Source organism: Neovison vison, chromosome 10, assembly GCF_020171115.1.
Source record: "Neovison vison isolate M4711 chromosome 10, ASM_NN_V1, whole genome shotgun sequence".
Taxonomy (NCBI): domain Eukaryota; kingdom Metazoa; phylum Chordata; class Mammalia; order Carnivora; family Mustelidae; genus Neogale; species Neogale vison.
In genome coordinates, this window is record NC_058100.1 from 54649468 (window position 1) to 54669189 (window position 19722).

Below are 19722 nucleotides of genomic sequence, written 5' to 3' on the forward strand. Positions count from 1 at the left end.
GAGAGTTAGCTGTTTCTTCAGAGCACCCACCTACGGATCTTACCCTGCTACCCAGCAGTCCCACCTCTAGGCACCTACCCCAAAGAAATAAGAACATGATATCCAGTCTTTCTCTTTCTCTTCCAGTCCGAGGCTCTTCGGGAGCCACAGGCTTCTGTGTAGACATGGCCAAGTCCAAGAATCACACCACGCACAACCAGTCATGAAAACGGCACAGAAATGGCATCAGAAGACCCTAGTCGCAAAGATAGGAATCTCTTAAGGGGTAGAACCCAAGTTCCTGGGGAACGGGCATGTTGCTAAGGTACGCAGGAAGAGTCTGAAGAAGACGCAGGCCAACAACACCAAGACCACGAGTGCACGTGCCGAGGCCACCAAGGCTCTTGTCAAGGCCAAGGGGGTCAAGCCCACGATCCCAAAGAACAGCAGCCACAAGCTCAGTTGATTTGCCTGTATTGCTCACCCCAAGCTGGGGAAGCACACTCAGGCCGCATTGCCAAGGGTCTCAGGCTCTGCCGGCCAGAGGCCAAGGCCGAGACACAAACCAAGGTGCAGGCTACAGCACCTCCCACAGTGGCCCACGCCCCCACGAAAGCTCTGGCGGAGAGGGTTCTGCCTGCCAGTGTGAGGACAAGGGGACCCGCATGACCCCAGGCTTCTGTCTGCGCTATTTGTACCAAGAAACCTGCGGCAGCCCCTGCCGAGAGAGAGAGAGAAAGAGAGACAGACACTACACATATATCCAGACAAGATTTGCTCATAAATGTTCAGAGGCTCTGTGCACAATGACCCCTAACCAGACTGCACGCTGCCAACAGGAGAGAGAACAGAGACTGTGGTGTGTTCCCACAGTGCAACAGCACTGAGCCTGTAAGGACTGCTGAAGTCTGGGTATGTGTGACCAATGGTCGAGTCTTAACCACACTGTCCTGAGGGCAATTCCAAGCAAACGGAGAGCTCAGAGTGCATCTGTAGTAACAGGAAGCAGATGGGGGGTGGCCGGAAGCTGGGGTGGGGCAGGGGCTGCAGCAAAGGGCTGGAGGCAACATTCTGGGGTGTTGGTAATCAAGAGGTACAGTTTTGCGGCACACTAGAATTTGTGGAATGAGTCAAATCCGCTGCAAAGATCATTTCGTTTAGTCTTCCTCACACCCTGGTAAGCTAGCCGTCATGACCCTCCTGGTCAAGGAACTGACAGCCCCGGCCGGGAACTGTTCAGGAAAAGCGTCCCCAGGCCTCCCGTGTGTCTCTCTCACTCGGATGCCACCGCCACACTCCCAAGCCTTCTGATACCAGACGTTGGGGGGACATCCCCCCAACAGCAATTGTGTGACACCAGCTGCGGGTCCGGCAATCTCAGCTCTGATGCTGTGCACCTGGAGATAGCATGTGGCCCGTCCCACAGGGTAGGGGCTCCGTCCTGGAAGCCTGCCAACCCCAAACCCCCAACCCCCGCTTCGGATGCCGGCCACAAAGCCAGGGGGTGGTCTGTAGTTTAGAATAACTGGCTAGAGGTTGGAGGTTCCCATGACCCCTCCTCAGGTTCAGCTAATTTGCGAGCGCCCCTCAGAAAGAGAACCATTGGACTTACTAGATCGCTGATGTATCACAAAAGGAAGTAACTCAGGTGAAGTTACTTCACCTGAAGAAGTCAGGTGGAAGAGAGGCGTAGGGCAAGGGCTGGGGAACGGCGGAGCTTCTGTGCCCCCTCCAGGCCCACCACTCTCCCCAGTCCCCATGGGTTCATCCATCCACCTGGACACTCTCTGTACCCCGTACTTTGGGGATTTTAATGGCGCTGTCACTGCGTAGGTATGACCAGACATGAACTCTGGCGAGGGGACGGGGCCCTCCTGGTGAGCAGCTCCCCATACCATGCAGGAGCCTACCTAGAGTCGCCTCAGCAGAACAAAAGCCACTCCTGTCACCCAGCAAGTGACAAGTGTTCTAGAAGCTGTGTGCCAAGAAATGCCAGAGACCAATAAACATATTTTTTCCATTATCTGGAATCAAGGCTTAGAGAAACCCACTCGCCTTGTTCTTGGCTGGGGCCTTGTGGCCACAAAGCGCACCTCTAACAAGGGCCCTAGACAGTCATTAGCAGCTTGAGAGAGGCAGGAGAACACCTGCCTGCTCTCTGGGGGGCGAAGATCCTGTCCCAGGAATAAAGCAAGTGTGGGCAATGAGGTTCCCACTTTGGGAAAGCAGATCTAGTTGGTTTGGGAGAAAAGGTATATACCAACTGTGAAAAAATGAAGGTTACATAGACTTACACTTAAGGGTGTATCATGTCTGGGCAGAAATGCATTCTTACTTTGGAGAATGGGGTACGAAACTCTGGGGATTTTCATGAACCCCTTTGCTTCCGGTGGCTTGTGTAATCCAACGGTCCATCCCTAGGTCACTTAGGAAGCCTCCTGCTTCCTGGTTTCTCTCTTCCGTTTGCCCTAACCCAAGTCCAGTGAAACCCGGGTCCTGGGAGCAGGGCTGTTGTCCTCCCCCCCCACCAGCACTCCGGCCTCCTGGGGGGTTGAAGTCTCCTGATTCCTTCCAGCTTCAGGGCCTCTGTCTGTGTCCCAGACAGTCCTGGGTAGGAGGGGGAAACCAAAGAGAAAAGCAACAGCACATTCTCCTGAGACAAACCGGAACAGCGGCTCTCTACTGAGAGATTTTGCTGTGCTTCCCCAGGAGGTGCCCTCTGCGTTCCCCCCACCCCCACCGGCAGCCAGGGCTGCCTTGCTGGGCCCTTAAATCACGAGACCTGACGACTCCTGGATGAGTGGCCGAGCTGCCCTGGAGGAGGGTCCCGGCAGGCCTGGCATCATCTAGGCCAGCATCGTCGGGCTTTCCTCTGTCCCCGGAGAGGCCCTCGCACAAAGGCGTCCTGCCACGTGGAGGACGCCATCTGAGGCCATCACGGCACAAGAGAATATTGTGACAGAGCACTGGCTCGAAGCATTCATAATTGTTTCCTCTTCCCCTTTGCCCTTTCAGTCAGAGGGGCTGTTTGCGCTTCCCTCTGGGGAGGGTGTGAGGGGCTGGAGCGCAGCAAAGAATCTTCCAGACTCTGGTTTCCAAAGTCTTAGCCCTTAAGGGGATGGAGAGAGCTGGGGCATAAACAGGATGCTGAGAGGGAGGGAGGAAGGGGGAGAGAGAGAGAGCTCTTCTTGGCTCCCCAGAAAAAATGCCTTGGTCTCTGGTCTGCGCTTAATCGCGGAGGCAGAACCCAGACCAGGGTGTGTGTGGGGGTGCTCCGATGTCCCTGAAGTAGGGCTTGCTGGGGGCCCGCCGCCTCCACCTTCTGCTTTCCTGTGACCTTGGGCTGCTGTCCCGCCACTGCCCATATACCAGGTAGTCATAAGTGAGTTAGCTCACTTCTCCCAGCCACAAGCTGCCCACGTGTACACTGGGGAATCCGATGGCCACTCCCTGGTGGTGTGGGCACATGGATGAGCAGGGAGGAGGGTCCAGCAAAGCAAGGCCCCTCGCGCGGGCTCCTTCTCCCCCCCTCCCCTCCCCTCTCTCTGCTCATTGACTACCAGGTCCTGCTGCTGTCCCTATAACCCGCAGGACAGGGATGTTTCCTTCTGGGTGTCCCCCCCCCCACCACCACAACTGCCCCCAGCACCTCACATAGCAGCTGGCCGGCAGGAGGCACTGAGTAAGTATTTGCTCAGTAAAATCTGTCAGTTTTTGTAGGAAGAGGAGGGGAGTGGAGGGTGAGGTATAAAACCCCAGAAGACCAGGTGTTGCCTCTGCTGGGGAGGAGTCTTCTCCCTTCTGTCTTCCAGGTGCTGCCGCCATGCGGATCCAGGGGAGGTCACTGTCCCTCTGCTGCGCAGCAGGTAAGGCTGCCTTACCTGTCACGGGGTCCCCAGGGTGAAGGCAGGAGGGCATCCGACTCCGTGCGCGCCCACGGCTCTGGTCTCAGACAGCCTGGCACCTGTCCTTGGAGGTTCACAGTTTGAGGTTGAAGGGGAGACAAAGTGGAAAGAAAGGCATGTTCTTCAGCTGCCAGCCTCGGCCACCTCCCCCCTGCTTGCCAGCCTGCTCCCCCACACCCTGCCGGCTGGGTTCCTCTCACCCCTCCCGAACCCGCAGACCCAGGCCCAGAACCTAGCACTCGCTGTTCTCGTTTGTGTCTTCACGCGGGCAGCTGTTATCAAAGTGCCCCGTACCTGCCGGTCAGAAATTGACCCTGACCTCCCCGAGCATAACCTGTCATGGGGGAAAGACATTTGGCTGGGGGACAGCAAACCGAATATTAGAGAATGTGCCCCATGCAGTGCCGGGGATAAGCAGGGTGACAGGAAGGGAGAGTCCCGGGGAGTGACATGGGGGGCGGACTGTACCCATCAGGTGGGTGGGAAGGTTTATTGAACGGGGTGTTTTGGGCTGGGCCTGAGGGGTGGATGAAAGACTGCAGAGAGTAAAGACAGGAAAAGGAGTAGCCTGGGGCCCTCCACGTGGAGCCTGGTGCGTGTGAGGAGAAGATGCCTGAGGCATCTAGAAAAGCCTCCTAGAAAAGCATCCTTGGGACTGAGGGCTTGAGCGGTGGGGTGAACTACTGTACTGGGTGCGGACCATGAGGACTTACTGAGGTGGCCAGGGGTAGAAGCAGAGGGGCCCGCTGGCTGTCTGTCGCAGAGAGGATGGTGGCTGCGGCAAGGATGGCAGTAGGCGTGGAAGGATGTGGAAAGTTCAAGAAGTTTCCAGATCCAAGGAATGACAGGATTTGCGGTGTGACTGGATGCCAGGAATGAGGGATAGGGGAGGGACCCGCGATGACTCCTGGGTGGGAGCTGGGGGTGCTGGTGTGAGCTGGGAAGCCCAGGACAGACCACATCAGAGGGTGGATCTATGTGTGACAGATGGAGAGTGGGACGCAGACCCAGAGCTCAGCGCTAGAGGCTGGAGTCTGAGAGGTAGTGGGACACAGTGTTGACCTCCAGTTTCTCAGACTGAGAGCTGTGACCCACTGGGTCCTAAATCGACTATGGGCCACGGTCAGTGACTTTAAAAAATTAAACAGAATAGGATAAAAAGCATCAAAGTGAATCACGCATCATAAGAAAGACTGACTTTTTTTCCTGTTCCCTTTCTCTGATGCAGGGATCCTCCGACTCTTCTCAGCCACAGGCAGCATCTTGGATTCTGGTGGGTGTCTGGAGATTCACCCAGGGCGGCAAGGTCCCGTCACCCATTTCCCTCTCCTTCTGATTGTGCACACATCGCCCACTGTGTATGCCCAGTTTTTGAGTCTTATTTTCCTCTCTTAGGGCATCTGGTTTGAGGCCAATCCCTTAAGGCCTAGCCCCCCACCCCAACCACCTGGCCCCTCCATCTTTCCACACAGGCAGGGCCTGGCAGGGCAGGGTCGCCCTTGAGCAGCCTTTTCTGGGGGGACCCCACAAGGGCATGGAGTTAGGAAGGAAGGAAGCCAACACGGAGATCTTGGGGCTTGGGGTTGGCTCCCAGGAGAGGTTTGACTTGCTCATTAGTTAATTAATTAATTAATTAATTCATTTTCAACACAATGGGTCCTTCTGACATGCTGGACACTGTGAATACAATGATGAATAAGGCTCGTTCTTTGCACCCAAGTTGCTTGCACCTGGTGATGAAGACAGACAAGCAAAAAGGTCCTTTCCTGGGAGGCTTTTACCAAATTCTGATGCAATCCCAGCAAACTCAGATCCTTGCTGTAGGGTGCGCTGGGACATCGGTGTATTTGGAAAGCTCCTCAGGGGGCTCTAATGTGCAGCCTTAGGGGTGAGCCCTGCCTGCCAGAGGGCAATGCCAGGCTATGATCAAGGGCCAGGGCCTGGGAACTCCACCCACAGTCCCTGCATCCCACCTCCATTCCTTCCCCAGAGGTGGCCTTGCCAAGTCACTTACCTCTCTGTGACTAGGTTTCCTCATTTGTAAAACAGACATGGTGATGCCCATCCTAGGGACTTGGTGGAAGGATTCAATGAGATACAGGTGCGCCAGGAGTGCTCAGTTAAACGCGGGCTTTGTTATTAAGCACTAACAAAGGTTATTAAGTTATTAAGGTTATTAAAAGTTATTAAACAGTGCAGCTAGTGAAAGGGGCGCCTCCCCAGGAAGACGCAGAGCAGAGAGCGGTTAGTTGGGCAAAGGGAAAGAGGAGACCAGAGCATGGGAGACTGAGGGGTTCGGGGAGCAGGGCGTCGGGAATGGCCAGTCCTTCCAGGCCAAGAGGGCGGCCTGTGCAAAGGCCCAGAGGCAGAGCGGTGTGTGGGTGCAGGGCCCACCGTAAGGGGTGGAGTGGGAAAGAAGAGACTCGGGAGGCTGCCTGCGTGGAGGCTGAAAGCTCTTCTGGGAACCAGGGCTGGGAGGGGGCAGCCGGCTGGGCGTTGACCGCCTCTCCCACCCCAGCCTGGCAGCCTACGAGCAGTGGCAAGAACTTCTCGAGGGTGGAGGTGGAGCTGAGCTGGTCCGAGGCGCTGCGCTATTGCCGGCGGCACCACACGGACCTGGCCGACCTGCAGAGCATGAACAGCGCGCGCAGCGTGGGCTCGCTCTACGCCCTCACCAGCAGCGCGCATGCGTGGATCGGCCTCTTCTTCGACGTGCGCATTCAGGGCCTGAGCTGGTCCAGCGGCTCCGCCTTCACCGCGCCGGTGTGGAGCTCGCTGCCGGTCTTCAAGGAGGGCGTCTGCGCCACCCTGTACTCCATCTCCATCTTCCCCAGCCTGGGGGCCGCCTCGTGCACGGCGCAGAAGCCCTTCATCTGCTACTACGGTGTGTCCCACTCCGAGTCCCATTCTCAGAGCGGGGGCGGGGGGGCAGTCTCGAGTCTTTCACGGGACAACTGACCAGTAGCCTAACCTACCTTTGTAGAGAGTCCTCTCTGCAGCCCGAGTTTCCGTCTCCTCTGCCCCTCATTCCCGAGACTCTGACATCAGAGAAACAGGTGTAAATCAGGATAGAGAGAAAATAAAATCTGGAATGTTCCCCAAGTCTCCTTCTGCCAATTAGGGACTTGGGAGAAGAGGAAAAAGAAAAGGAGGAAGAAAGGAAAAGCCCGGGGGGCGGGTGTCCACTTGCATCTCTGCAGCAGCGAGAGCCGGATTCCATCTCTTCCTCCTCCTCCTCCTCACGGAGCAGGGGGCCCGCTTTCCGTCTCCTGCCGGCTGGGAGAGTGGAGCAGCCACTTTGCTCCTGGGCGGGAGTGGGTGGGAGCCCACACCTTCAGGCCTCCTAGCAGGATATCCAGGGTACTCAACACGCCCCCATCCTGCCTCCTGCTGGCCCCTGATGCTGACCTCGTTAGGAAGGTGCTGGGACCCTGCAGCAGGGGGATGCTTGGACACCAGAGGGCATTTTTCTGGTCAAAAGTGCCAGTTTTTGCTTTCTCCCCACAAGGGTGAGGTTTGACCTTGGGTTCCCCAAGCTGGCAGAGAGATGTTCAGGGGTGCTGAGTATTGCAGGGGTGGGAGTCCTCTGGAAGAAAGGACCGTGGATGTAGGCTCTCCTCTCCTCTCTCTGTTTTGGGCTCCAGTGAGTCGCATCCTGACTCCACCCACTTCTCCCCTTCTCCCCAAGCCCACCGCCTGGGCCTCTGTTGGGGAGGTGGGGGTGGTCTGCCTTACCCCACAGTCAGTTCTCAACACAGTGTGAGCTCCAAAAAATGCAAATCATGTCACTCTGCATGAACATATTTAGTAGGTTCCCTTAGCCCTTAGAATCCTATCCGTTTTGAGGCCAACCAGGCCCTGCTTGACCCTTCTGGCTTCCTCTCCTATCCCTGGCCTTGACCCCACTGACTGCTTTCTGCTCCATGGATACTTGCTGGTCCTTCCCACTTAGGGTCTTGGCCTTGGCTCTCCTGGAGGTATTCCTTCCCCCTCCTTTGCAAGGCTGCCTGCTTCTCATATTCTTTTCAAGAGCGAGGATCCTGTTTCCCTTATTTCTGCTCTTTTCCCAGAGCCTAGAATAGTGTCTGCCAAAAAGTAGGGGCACCCCCTCTCTCTGTGTATGTAGTTCTTGAATACATGTAATAGAAATGGGTGAGCCTGTCTACCCCCCTGCCTTCAGCTTGGTGGCTGTGGAAGGGATCCCCAGCAGCCCTCTCCCTCCCCATAATGTGTGGTCTCTTTTGCAGACCCTGCTGTGGGGCACCGCCTCTTCACGGAGCCTGCTCTTAGCCCAACCACCTTTCCAAAGCCAGGTACACACTGGGGAGCTCTGCCTTCCTCCTGAGTCATCCACATGGACCGGTCACAAGGTCATGCCGCCTGTGTCCCTTCTGCTTCCCTTGCCTGGCTGAGGGACCCCCGGCTCTGCTGTCCCTGGGCAGAACCCCATAGAGAGAATCAACCCAGGGTTATTATTCAGATTATTATTATTTTTTAAAGATTTTATTTATTGATTTGTGGGAGAGAGAGAGCGCGTGCACACGTGCGAGCTGGGGGGTGGGGTGGGGAGAGGGCGGAGCAGACGACCTTGAGATCATGGATCATGACCTGAGCCGAAGTCAGAGGCTTGATTAACTGAGCCACCCAGGGACACCACATCCCACCCCACCCCAAGTTTTATTTACTTATTTATTTATTTGAGAGAAGGAGTATGCAGATTATTTATTATTGTTTTATAATTCAGACAAGGAGGTGACTTGCTGAAAGGTCTCCGACCAGACAGTGACATCAGTGGCTGAGGCTGTATCCCAGCTCTTGTGATTACCAGCCCCCCTCACCACCACCCCTGCTTCACTGGCTTGGAGGTGGGGGAGAGGGAGCACCTCTTCACAGCCCAGGTCCACCCAGCTGATGACGGGGACTTCCCTTCTGATTATTACTATCCTAATTTTTTTTTTTTTTTTTTTTTACTTTCTTCACATCTGGTGTGAAGAATCCATGACAAAGGAAATCTAAACCCCTCCCTCCACCGGCTTTACAGAGGTGGTTTTCTGCATGCTAGGGAATGCGTAGTTGCAGCATGAAGATGGCCGGAGCTTCCAAGGCTGAATCTCGTCTTGCCGTTTAATATGACATGAGTTTGGGCAAATCATCACCCACCCGAGCCCCCCTTTTCCCACCTGTAAGATGAGGTTCACAACATCGACATCTCAGGATTATAGTGAAGATTTGAGCAGATGACGGACACTGCAGCACAGCTCAGGGCTGGGGAGCATTGGTTGCTTAATAGACGGTAGCTTTAAAAAATCAGCTTAGATAGGGAAAGTTAGGGAAACCTCAGGCAAATCTTGAGGGGCTTAGATGAACAGGTGTGTGTCTGAGGTTTTGGGAGGCCCGATTTGAATCTCAGCATGTGGCTTTGTGTTCTGCAAATAGAGGCGTTTCTTCCAGCGGGGCTCCAGAATCCTTCCCCCAGGATCCCATACCACATCATTTCCTGCCTTCTATTGTTTGGAATCGGATGTTTGGCTTGTGTGCGACAGATGAGACAGGACTGGCAAGCAGCAGGGCAGGTGGGGTTCATGAGGAGTGGCCCAGGCCAGTGTCAGCCAGAGACTGGGGGTAGAGGCTGTGGGAGGCCGGCGGCCTGCATGTCTGAGTCCCACCGGAAGTCAGGGGCGAGGGGGACGGGCCCACTCTGCCTCCTGTTGTCCTGCGGGTCTTCCCTCACCAGGCTCGTCTTTCTCCCTGACTCTCCCGGGAGGAAGAGTACCCCACACTTTCTCTGTTCTGCCTCAGCCCAGAGCCTCCTGAGAGCCAGCACCAGAGGCTCCTGGAACTCACACATGCGGCTGCCTCTTAGCCAGGATTATCCCCTCTTCCTCATCACGCCCCCACAGAGTTTAACCACCCTTTAATTAAGTGCTAATTATTTGCATGTCCTGTGTGAACCCACTCGTTTCCATGGTTCTCATGTGAGCCTTTAAATCCGTTCAGGTGACATTACTCGCCCCATTGCACAGGTGACAAAACTGAGACTTTGACTTCACTTATAGGGCCTTTCACCACGAGGAGAGCTCTGCTTCACCCACGCTTTTCCTAATGTCCTTGCTCCCAGCTGCTGCCACGATAACACTCCTCCATTCTCCTAACCTGGTGTTTAGTCCTGGAAAATCAGGGGTTTCATCCAACCTCACACCCAGGTGGGGGGTAGTGGGGACGAAGGGCCTGGATCAGACCAGAGTTTGGGGGGAGCGAGGCCTGGGCTATCAGAGGTCCAGGTCTCAAGCCTGGGGTGTCCCTGTTCTTCGCCCGCAGCCGTGGTCCAGATTGGCCGACAGACGTTCCTGCGGTTTTCCCGGGAGCTGACCTGGCAGGCGGCCCTGCTCTACTGCCGCGGCCACCACACGGACCTGGCCGACCTGCAGCAGGTGACCGACGAGGCCGGCAGGGAGGACTTGAGGTCCATCACTGAGGAGACTGAGGCCTGGATTGGCCTCTACTTCAACCCAGCCTCCGGGGCCCTGAGCTGGTCGAGCGGCCTGGGCGCCAGCGTCCCCACCTGGCTCCAGGTGCCGAAGTTCGGGGCAGGACTGTGTGCGGGGCTCCGCACCTACGCACGCTACCCCCCCAGAGTGTACGCGCTGGCCTGCTCCGCCCTGAAGCCCTTCATCTGCTTCTACGGTGCGTGGCCACCCCTCCCCTGCTGACCCCGGGCTCCCCCGGGGCTGGAATGGGGACGGCGCGTGGGTTTATGGCAGCCGAAGACATTGAGGGTAGACCCAAGGAAGAGCTTCTAGGCCGCGAGAGTAACAGGCACAGGCTTTATTCTAATTCTGAGGGAGCTTTCAAGAATGGCATGGACCCTACGGAGTCTCAGGGCTTTCGCCATTAGCAATGGCAATGAGTTTTAGGGCGATGCAGAGGTTAAAACATGGACTTTAGAATCAGGGTCTCCCTAGAGGAGACTGGCTCTACTAGAGCCAGACATTTTTCCTCTTTGGGAAATCCACTTAACAAAATGGTATTGTTGATACGCACCTCTGAGGACGGCTTCAGAGACTGAATGAGGAGTATAAAGGAAGCTGGTGGAGATGCGGCCCCAGAGTGAGCGCCCGCACACGCTCGCCCACGTCAGTGTTGCACCGGAGGTCACGGGAGCCAGAGGCCTGCCTGGTTATTCTGGATCCTGTGTATTGTATGTCCTCAGCAGCAGGTCGCATTCTGTCTTGCCGTTTCCTTCTCTTTTTGCTCTTCCTTCCTTCTTTTCCTTCCTTTCCTTCCTTCTTTTCCTTCCTCTCCTTCCTCCTTCTTTCCCTCCCTCCCTCCTTCCTTTCTAGCCTTCTTAATTTTTTGCAATAGCTTTACAGAGATACGATCCACATACCTTAAAAATCACCCCTTTGACGTGTCTGACTCAGTGGGTTTTAGTAGTTCTAGGGGTGTGCAAACTTCACTGCTACCTAATTGTAGGACGTTTTATCACCCCAGAAGGAACTCCTCCCCCTCGAGCAATCACTCCCCTTTCTCCCACACCCCAGCCCCAGCAGCCGCTAATGCACTTCCTGTCTCTGTGGATTTGCCTGTTCTTGGCGGTTTCTTTCTGTGTTTCGGATTTAATGAGAACGGCAGTCTTTATGTGTAAAGGAGGAAGGATGGTTCCTTCCTTGCAGGGCTCCTGTGAGGATTAAAGACCCCCAAAGCCCCCTTCTGTGATCAGCCCTCGCAGGCGCACAGAGGTGGCTGAGATGCGGGCTGCTGAGTGACCCCCAGGTGAGGCAGACCCGGGGGTGCTCTGTGCCCTGTCAGGCCTGCCCTCACCGCTCTCCCTCCTTCCTTGCAGACCCCACCATTGGGCACTGGAAGTCCGCCCCTCTCTCTTCAACCTTTCACGCTCCCTCCTCAGAAGCGACCGTGGAGCCAACACTCAGGCCAAGTACATCCCTGTTTTCTGTTCTATACGGGCTCTTTGGACCTGTTCTTGGGTTCCGGGGTCTCCAGGGCCTGAGAGGTGGAGAGGTCGCCTGCATGCAGCAGCATGGGGTCGGCCCCATGGGACCCTCCCAAGAGGATTTCCAGCCCACCTTCCAGCTCTCTGCAGGGCCAGCTGGGTTTGGAGAAGGGGGACTCGGTCCCCTTCAACCTTCCTCCTTGAACTGGGCCACTAACTTGCAGCTCCAGAACAGAGAGGCTGTGTGGCCCCATGCGTGGTGATGAGGGCCAGCCTGGGAGACTGAGGTCTGACGCTGGGCCGTGCTCCCGAGTCATCAGAGGGGACTTTGAGGTTGGCAACCAGAGAGGGGGGGCGCAGGAGAGGTGGCTGAGGAATCCCTTGTGTTTTCGGGCTCCTCTGGGTGGAGGGAAGATGCGGAATGAGTTGTTGGGACAATGTGGGGCGACATGGTCGACAGTGATTGCACTCCTATGGACCTTTTAAATTCCGGAAACATCTTCACAGCTATTACCTCATTTTGCTTCCCAAGAGCTCTGAAGCTAAGTAGGGTAATTGAGGGTAAAACAGTTCTCCTGGCTTTGTTCCAGATCCCTCCATCTGACAAACACTTTATTGCCTTTGCTGTGGACACAGAGAAGTTAGGGGACTTGTTCATAGTTGCCCAGAGCTTCATTTATGTTCTGGGGACACAGTAAAATCGGGGGCCCCTCTGAAGGACCTCAAGGCCGTGATAGTTAGTGTCGCATGTACAGTCACAGGCATGGTGGGGACATGGGAGGGGAGAGGCCAGTCCCTGTGATGATCTGGCTTTCCTGGAACAGGTGATTCTATACTTGTTTAGGACCACCAGGAGGAGTTAACTCGCAACGGGGAGTGGGTGATTGCAGGTGGGCTAGGTGCTTAAGGCTGAGCGGGGACACCCTGGTCCTGCAGGGGAAACCCCTGAGAGGGTCAAAGGAAATGAATGGTCTTATCCTGAAGGCAACAGCGCCAGGGCTGGGCCAGTGGGCAGATGTGGCTCAGAAACTGAGTAAGATCCTCTCATCTGGTTCGCATCTAAGGTCTAGCCTGGCCCCTGCCTGTCGGCCCCAGACCAAACTGGATGGGCAAGGCCAGGCGTGCAAGAAGCAGACCGCCACAGCGGGGCCTGGGGGAGCGGAGGCCGGTGTGCACCCCACTCTGTGCTGAGTCCGGCTTTGGTCGCTGGATGCCACCTGTCCTTGTCCGCGGCCTGACGGGACCCCACCCCCCGCCCCACCGCCGCGTCCCCAGCCTTCCCTCCTGCTACAAGGATGAGCGCATGAGCGCCAGGCCCGGCTTCCACAGCATGGCTCCAAGCTCACCTCTGGCCGCCCCCTGTCACCCCGCCAACAGCTCTCCAGCCCCCGGGGGACCACGCCGCCCCGTGCCCTCCCTCCTAGCCCACGCGCCCCAGGAGCTCCTAGCCCTGCAAGGAAGGGCCCTGGCCCCTGCAGGTACCTGTCCTCCCCGTTGAGCTGGGCTGGCTGTCAGGTGACCCTCTCTGTCCCATAGATGGGGCCTGGGGCCGCTCTGGCCTCCGCTTTGAGCCCCACCCCAGTCCACATGTCCCTGGGAGGGGGGGGCCCTGTCGCCCAAGGAGGCCCGCGAGTCGTGGCCCCAAGCACCGCTCCCCCCTCCACGCCTCAGTTGCCTGCAGAAGGGCACCACTCCAGCTCAGCCCAGGCATTTGGCCTCACACCCCCAGCCTCTCCCAGGAGCTCCCCAGGACCGAAGAGAGCGCCTCGAAGCCTTCGGGCTCCTTGAGGACGGGATGCATGCCTCAGAGACAGGTGGGAGCTGGTCAGGGCCTGACACAGGTGTCCGCCTGCGTCACTGTGAATTGGGGACCCCACACTGGCCCGGCCCCAGCGCCTGGATCCTCCTTGGCGGGTGATGGAGCCCTAGGCTCTGTACCCAGGCTACAGGCCAGGAGGCTGAGGGCGGGGGCTGTGGCTCCCCTGGCTGCATTCCAGTCCAGTCTCTGGGGGACCCTGTGCTGCCAGAGCCCCTTCTCCGGCTCCTCCTGGCTGGGTAATCATTTAGGGTGCGGGATCTAGGGGAGAAGTTCTCTCTTTTGGCTGTTGGAGTCTGATGGCCGAGGGTTGGAATATTGACTCTCCTACTTACTCTGTGGCCCGAGGCAAGTACCCTAACTTCTCAGAACTCCCTTTTTCTCATTTTTAAAGTCGAGTAAGAGACCTGGGTCAGGAAGTGTCTTTCAGTACCCGGCATCTGGCAGACCTACAGTTAATGGCAGTTACTACGATCTGGGTCTCAACTCGCTAGTGAAATGTGTAGGGATTCCTGCCATCTCCTGTCCGTGTCCTTACTCAGTAGACAGGGCTGGCCTCCTTCTCATTTTATTAATTATAAATGATTGTGAATAATCAGATTATGAATTATTGAGATGGTGGAATCTCACAGGGCGAGGGCTGTTTTACGCCTCTTTGTATCTTTCCCAGGCCTTGAATAGTGATTTACACGCTGGTGGATGATTTACTTCCACAATCACTTCCCAAGGACTGGGTTTGAACAAGACATTGAACTGTAGGTATCAAGATGAGCAGGGCCTGTTCCCTGTTTTGTTTTTTTTTTAAAGATTCTATTTATTTATTTGACAGAGAAATATCACAAGCAGACAGAGAGGCAGGCAGAGAGAGAGGTAGAGGGAAGCAGGCTCCCTGCCGAGCAAAGAGCCCGACGCGGGACTCGATCCCAGGACCCCGAGACCATGACCTGAGCCGAAGGCAGCGGCTTAACCCACTGAGCCACCCAGGCACCCCTGTTCCCTGTTTTTAAGAGAGTTTAGTCTAATCAGGACTAAGAGCGACAACAGTTCACTAAGTGCTGAGCCCAGAGTGTGACCCGAGGGTCCTTGTTTACTCTGCCTGGAAAGGTGGTGGCCGTTGGACCAAAAGTTAACGGAGGATTTCAGGCAGCAAACACTGGCACATTCTTCCTGGCAGAGGGAACAGCACAGGCAAAGGCATGTAGATGTGACAGACAGTGTGTGGTTTGGGGACGACAAGGAGTCTGATGTGACCAGAGTAGAAGCCATGTATTTGGGAAAGGAGAAGCAGGGAAAGAGGGAGAGAGGGGCAGAGTCTGAAGGACGTGACCCCGCAGTCCGTAGAGGCGTCCGAGGCATCCAGCAAGTGAGCGGGAGGCTCAGCGCTGTCGTCCGTAGGAGCCGGGCGGGCGTGATGACGCAGGGCAACGCGTGTGTCAGGGCACACAAGGAAAGAGGCGCGGTTCAGCATCCTATATGGAGCACACTCATGACCACACCGAGAGGACAACCACCCATGCTTGGGAGAAAAGGCTGGAAGGAAATGTGTGAAAACCTTAATAGTGGTTACAGTGTTTCTTCCGTTCTGTTTCTGGATTTTATACATTTATTCATTTCACTAAAGAAACGGACAGGGCTTTGGGTGGGGAAAGGAGGGGGCATTTGGAGAGGAGAGGCAGGAATGGCACGTGTGGGTAAGGGCTATTGCCCCCTGTGGGACGTGGGACTGAGGCTAGCGGGGTAGACCAGCAGCATGAGGAGGGCAGCGCGGGGATTGGTTTTATCATTTACAAGTGATAGTAATTGAAGAAATACAAATGCAAACACATTTTTTAAAACGGTCAGCTTTGTTCATTGAATCACAGAAATACAAACTAAAATCAAGATGCATTTTTAAAATAATTTTTTTGAGGGGGAGGGGCCACGGGAGAGGGAGAGAGACTCTTAAGCAGGTCCCACGCCCAGCACGGAGCCTGACCTGGGGCTCCGTCTCAAGACTCTGAGATCATGACCTGAGCCAAAATCAAGTCGGGTACTTAAGTGACAGAGCCACACAGGGCGCCTCTTAAAAGAATATTTTTACTTACCAGTTTGGCAAAGATTTAAAGGGGTGATAATATGCCGGTGCAAATGCAGGGAAAATCAGCGATCCCAGACCCTGGACGGGAAAGTTGGGTGGTGCTGGCCTTCTGGCAGCGTGTGGGTTCTGGAATGTGCATACCCTTCCACACAGACATCCTGTTTTGGGGACTTTAGGAAGAAACAAGATTACGAGTTGCACACATATTCCTCTCAAGGGAGAGGAGGTTGCTGAGAGGAGGCCGCACTTGGTTGTGGAATATGTTGAGTTTGAAGTGCTACCTCTTTTTTTTTTTCTTTTTTTTTTTTTTAAAGACTTTATTTATTTGAGAGAGAGAGAGAGAGAGAGGGAGAGAGGAAGAAGCAGACTTCCTACAGAGCAGGGAGCCTGACGTGGGGCTCGATTCCAGAACCACCTGAGCCAAAGGCAGACGCTTAACAGACTGAGCCACCCAGGTGCCCCGCAGTGCTACCTCTTGATGGAAATGTCGGGGGTCCCTGGCTGCCATGGTGGGGTCTCTGTGAAGCTGGCAGCAACATAAGGGCATCAGGCCCCGTGGGGTAGGGCCTACTGAAAGAAAACGTTCGCTACTGGGAAGAACTCTCATCACATTGCCCAAGCCCCACACACCCTGTGGCAGGGACACGGTGTGGAATGGTGGGGAAGGGGCTCGAGGGCTGGGCGCGCGAGCCTGTGGGAGTGAGTCAGGGTTTGGCCAGGGCGGAGCTTCCGCTGACTGGCTGGTTTCTGCAGCAATGGTGTGCGGAGCAGTGGCGGCCCAGGCCTGGCTTGTGGCTCGGGGGCTTTCGCCAGTCTCAGCTCCCCCTGCTCCTGGCTGTATTTGCAGTGGCTCTTTTATGTTCCCCTCCTGTAGCTGTGGCCACTGGGGGAACCAGCAGCGATGAGAGAGAGACAGCCAGGGCCGCTCAGGCCCGAAGTCTGAGCTCATCTAAGCACCCGGCGTCTGCAGAAACCACCCCGGCACCCGCCCCAGGTAACTGCCTCTGGTTCTCCGGGTCCCACTCTTCACAGGACAGCCATGCCCAAGCACAGGGCACTTGAGAGCTTTTTAGGACAGACGGCATGAAACATTGGGGACAGGAACAAGGCAGAGGGGCCTGGAGTTAGCTCCCTGACTCCTGCCAAAGCCTGGGGAGCAGACTCCCTCACCCCACCTTCTCCTCTTTCTCATCTGCAACAGCGGGACGGTAAGGACTGCCCTGCCCACAGCCCAGGGGTGTCGCAAGGCCCCACTGCGATAGTTACGCAAGGGCACTGTGGACTACAGAATGCGGCACAAGGAGGCAGTGGTCCCCGCAGGCGGCCGTCGTCCCCATGATGAGTGCAGAGGCGCCCGGCCCAGGGCTGAGCGGCTTGAGAGACTTGGAGAACCTACTTAGAGTTTTCTGGGGTACACCGGGCCTTTAAAATGTGGGTCCAGGGAGAGGGAAGTATTTCCAGTACAGTGTGGAGCATCTACATAAGAGATTTGTTAAAAAAGAGGGAAAATACAGAAGAGACAGAAGATAACGTCTTGTGGATGGCCAGGAGGTGGGCCAGGAGGTGGCTCTTTCCTGCCAGCCTCGGGCTGAGCTTTCTGCCCGCAGCTTCTTCCTGCTTCCTTTTTGAAACCTGGAATCACCACTTCGCACCCGTGCCATCCGCTGGGGGCAGCCCTGGCTGCTAAGAACTTAGTTTCCAAATGGCGACGGGATAATTCTCCCTGAGCCAGAGAGCACTTTTTTTTTTTTTTTTTTTTTTTTTTTCAGGGAAACTCTTTGGAATCCTGAAAGCAGATTTTACCATCCCAGCTCTGACAGACCCAGAAGATCTGAAAGACCAATTTTTGAGGGAGGTGAGACTTCAGACCACTTCTGGTTTTGACCAGTCAGGTGACTTGATGCAAGGCAATACTGTGGGACCCAATATACCTAGAGCAAAAGCTTTGGAAAATTAGCTCGTCTGTTCCCACTGCCGTCACTCTGGCTCATGGTGACAGGTTGGTGCATGTGCTGAGATGTTCAGATCTTCTTTACTCTTTTTTCCTAAGCTTTTCTCCACCCCCCACCCCCCGCCCCTTGTCAGGAGGCCCTGAATTGAGGTCTTGGCTTTCTACCTATTAGTTGACCTTGGGCAAATAACTTAATCTTTCTGTATTTCAGTGTCCCCATGAATTAGAGCCAATAAAACCGAACTCCATACCAACCACACCAATATGGTTGGTATTATAAGTGGAATATTCAATACAAAATGCTTAACAAATTGGGATGTAGTAAGTGCTCAATAAACACAAACATTAGCTGTTACTATCAACATTATTAGTTTTCTGAATATACGTTTGTTCCAGGCTCCTCCTACTGCCCTCTGTTCTTTTCAAGGATTATAAGATAGGACATTGCGAAGAGGAAAATTGTTCCCAAATATTGCAACCGAAGCCTTAAACTCACGTTCGAATATGGCTGAAGGGCACGTTTTTCAGTTATACCAGATAATGGCCATAGATGACAGAGCTAGAGAGTTCCTTATAGGTCGCCTAACCAAGTCATGATGTCACCGGCAAGAAAACAGACTGGCTTTGATCTGGTAGCTAACGGCAGTTGATTCACAGGCCAAAGGAATAAATAGCACCAGGCAACTCATTCTAAAACCTTGTGAACTCAAGGGTCTGGAAAGAACAGTAGTGTGTGTGTGTGCGCACATGTGCACCGGCCTGCTGGGGACTGGGCAGAGGAACTAGAAAGTCTCCAGTGGATTTTGCTATTGAAAGAAGAACAGATGCGAACGAGGCAATTCAACACCGGATAATTTTTTCAGTAGAAGTTCAAGTAGTAAGACTGCAGTGCTCAGTAGTAGGTTTTCAAAAGTCAAGGACCATTTTTTGGGGGGTGGGTGGGAGGACCCAAACCAGAAATCATCTTCCTTCTGTTTTAGAGTAAAGCCAGTAACGGGAAACTTGGGAGTCAAACAGGGGATTCCATCTTTGTTAGGACGTATCTATTCCCTGTTAATGGAGAGAATTTCTACCTCACAGATTTAAAGGATCAAGGCTGAGGTCAGCCAAAGGATGAAAAAGGTGAGGGACAATGTGTGTCTGTGTAGGAAGGTAGAGCGTATATTATTAGTTTTCGCAGCATTTTCAATTCCGAACAGAAGGTGAGGAAACACCTGGAGCCAACTTACCCAGTTCTAGCAACAGGGACAGAGAAATATGGGGACAGACACATAGTGCTCAGGGCTCACTATGGGCTAGTGGTTGTTAGCCCCAACTCGTCAGAATCCCCAGGGGAGTGGAAAAAAGAGCTCCATAGGCTCCCCCACTTCTTTTCTGATTTCAAAGTTCTGAAGTGTTTCTGATAACAGGATTGAGATGCACTGGTTAAGTCATTTGTTTTAGTCCCCTTTGTCCCCGGGCGTGTGGGGGTATGTGTGGGTGTGTGTGGTGGCGGGGGACGTAGTGTCCCAACCAAACAGATTTATATGCTTTCCCATCAGAGGAGGTGCTGAGGACAAAAGGCGGGCAGCTGGAGGGGGGCTAGGAAAAGAAAGGGCACGGCGGGACATAAAGGGTAGCAGTGGGCCATTTAGGCTGGGAGGTCACAAGATAGCAACGACAGTTTCTCTTGTTTTGATGTTTCAGATCCAAGAAGTCTTAAAGCTTACATTAGGCCATGAGCAATTCAGACTGAAATGGGTTGACTGCGAAGTAAACAAAGACTAGCCCATGTCGACTGACCTGGAGTCTGTTCTCGCATAATCTTCTCTGGGTTCTGAGGGCAAAATTTTCATTCCTAGTAGGTCAGACAATACATCTGTCCCAGGCTTTTAGAAATAACTCCAGCTATATGGGGAGGCTAACTGGTAGAATTTCAGAACCACATCTCACACACAAGAAGACTACCTAGGAGAAAAAACAAAACAAAACCCAAAAGAACTGGTCTCCCTGGATTTTATAGGATGAAACAGGGAAGCAGAAGCAGATGGAAGCATCTGGGGA

At 54.6% G+C, this 19722-nt stretch overlaps 1 protein-coding gene across 1 annotated transcript; it reads left to right on the forward strand.

Moving 5' to 3' along the window:
* The first annotated feature begins 293 nt into the window (after positions 1-293).
* CLEC20A (C-type lectin domain containing 20A) lies at positions 294-19592 on the forward strand. Its single transcript, XM_044266139.1, has 12 exons — positions 294-304; positions 3792-3845; positions 6272-6768; positions 8132-8197; positions 10203-10568; positions 11728-11749; positions 12931-13313; positions 13575-13649; positions 15032-15053; positions 16625-16722; positions 17498-17583; positions 19366-19592. The coding sequence occupies exons 1-12, from the start codon at positions 294-296 to the stop codon at positions 19444-19446; spliced, it is 1761 nt and encodes a 586-aa protein (XP_044122074.1). The 3' UTR covers positions 19447-19592.
* Positions 19593-19722: the final 130 nt, after the last annotated feature.

Coding starts and splice junctions, on each gene's coding strand:
- CLEC20A (XM_044266139.1), top strand. Junction 11,750..12,930: donor CCCACCATTGGGCACTGGAA/GTCCGCCCCTCT, acceptor TGTCGGCCCCAG/ACCAAACTGGATGGGCAAGG. Junction 13,650..15,031: donor GATGCATGCCTCAGAGACAG/GTGGGAGCTGGT, acceptor CGGGAGGCTCAG/CGCTGTCGTCCGTAGGAGCC.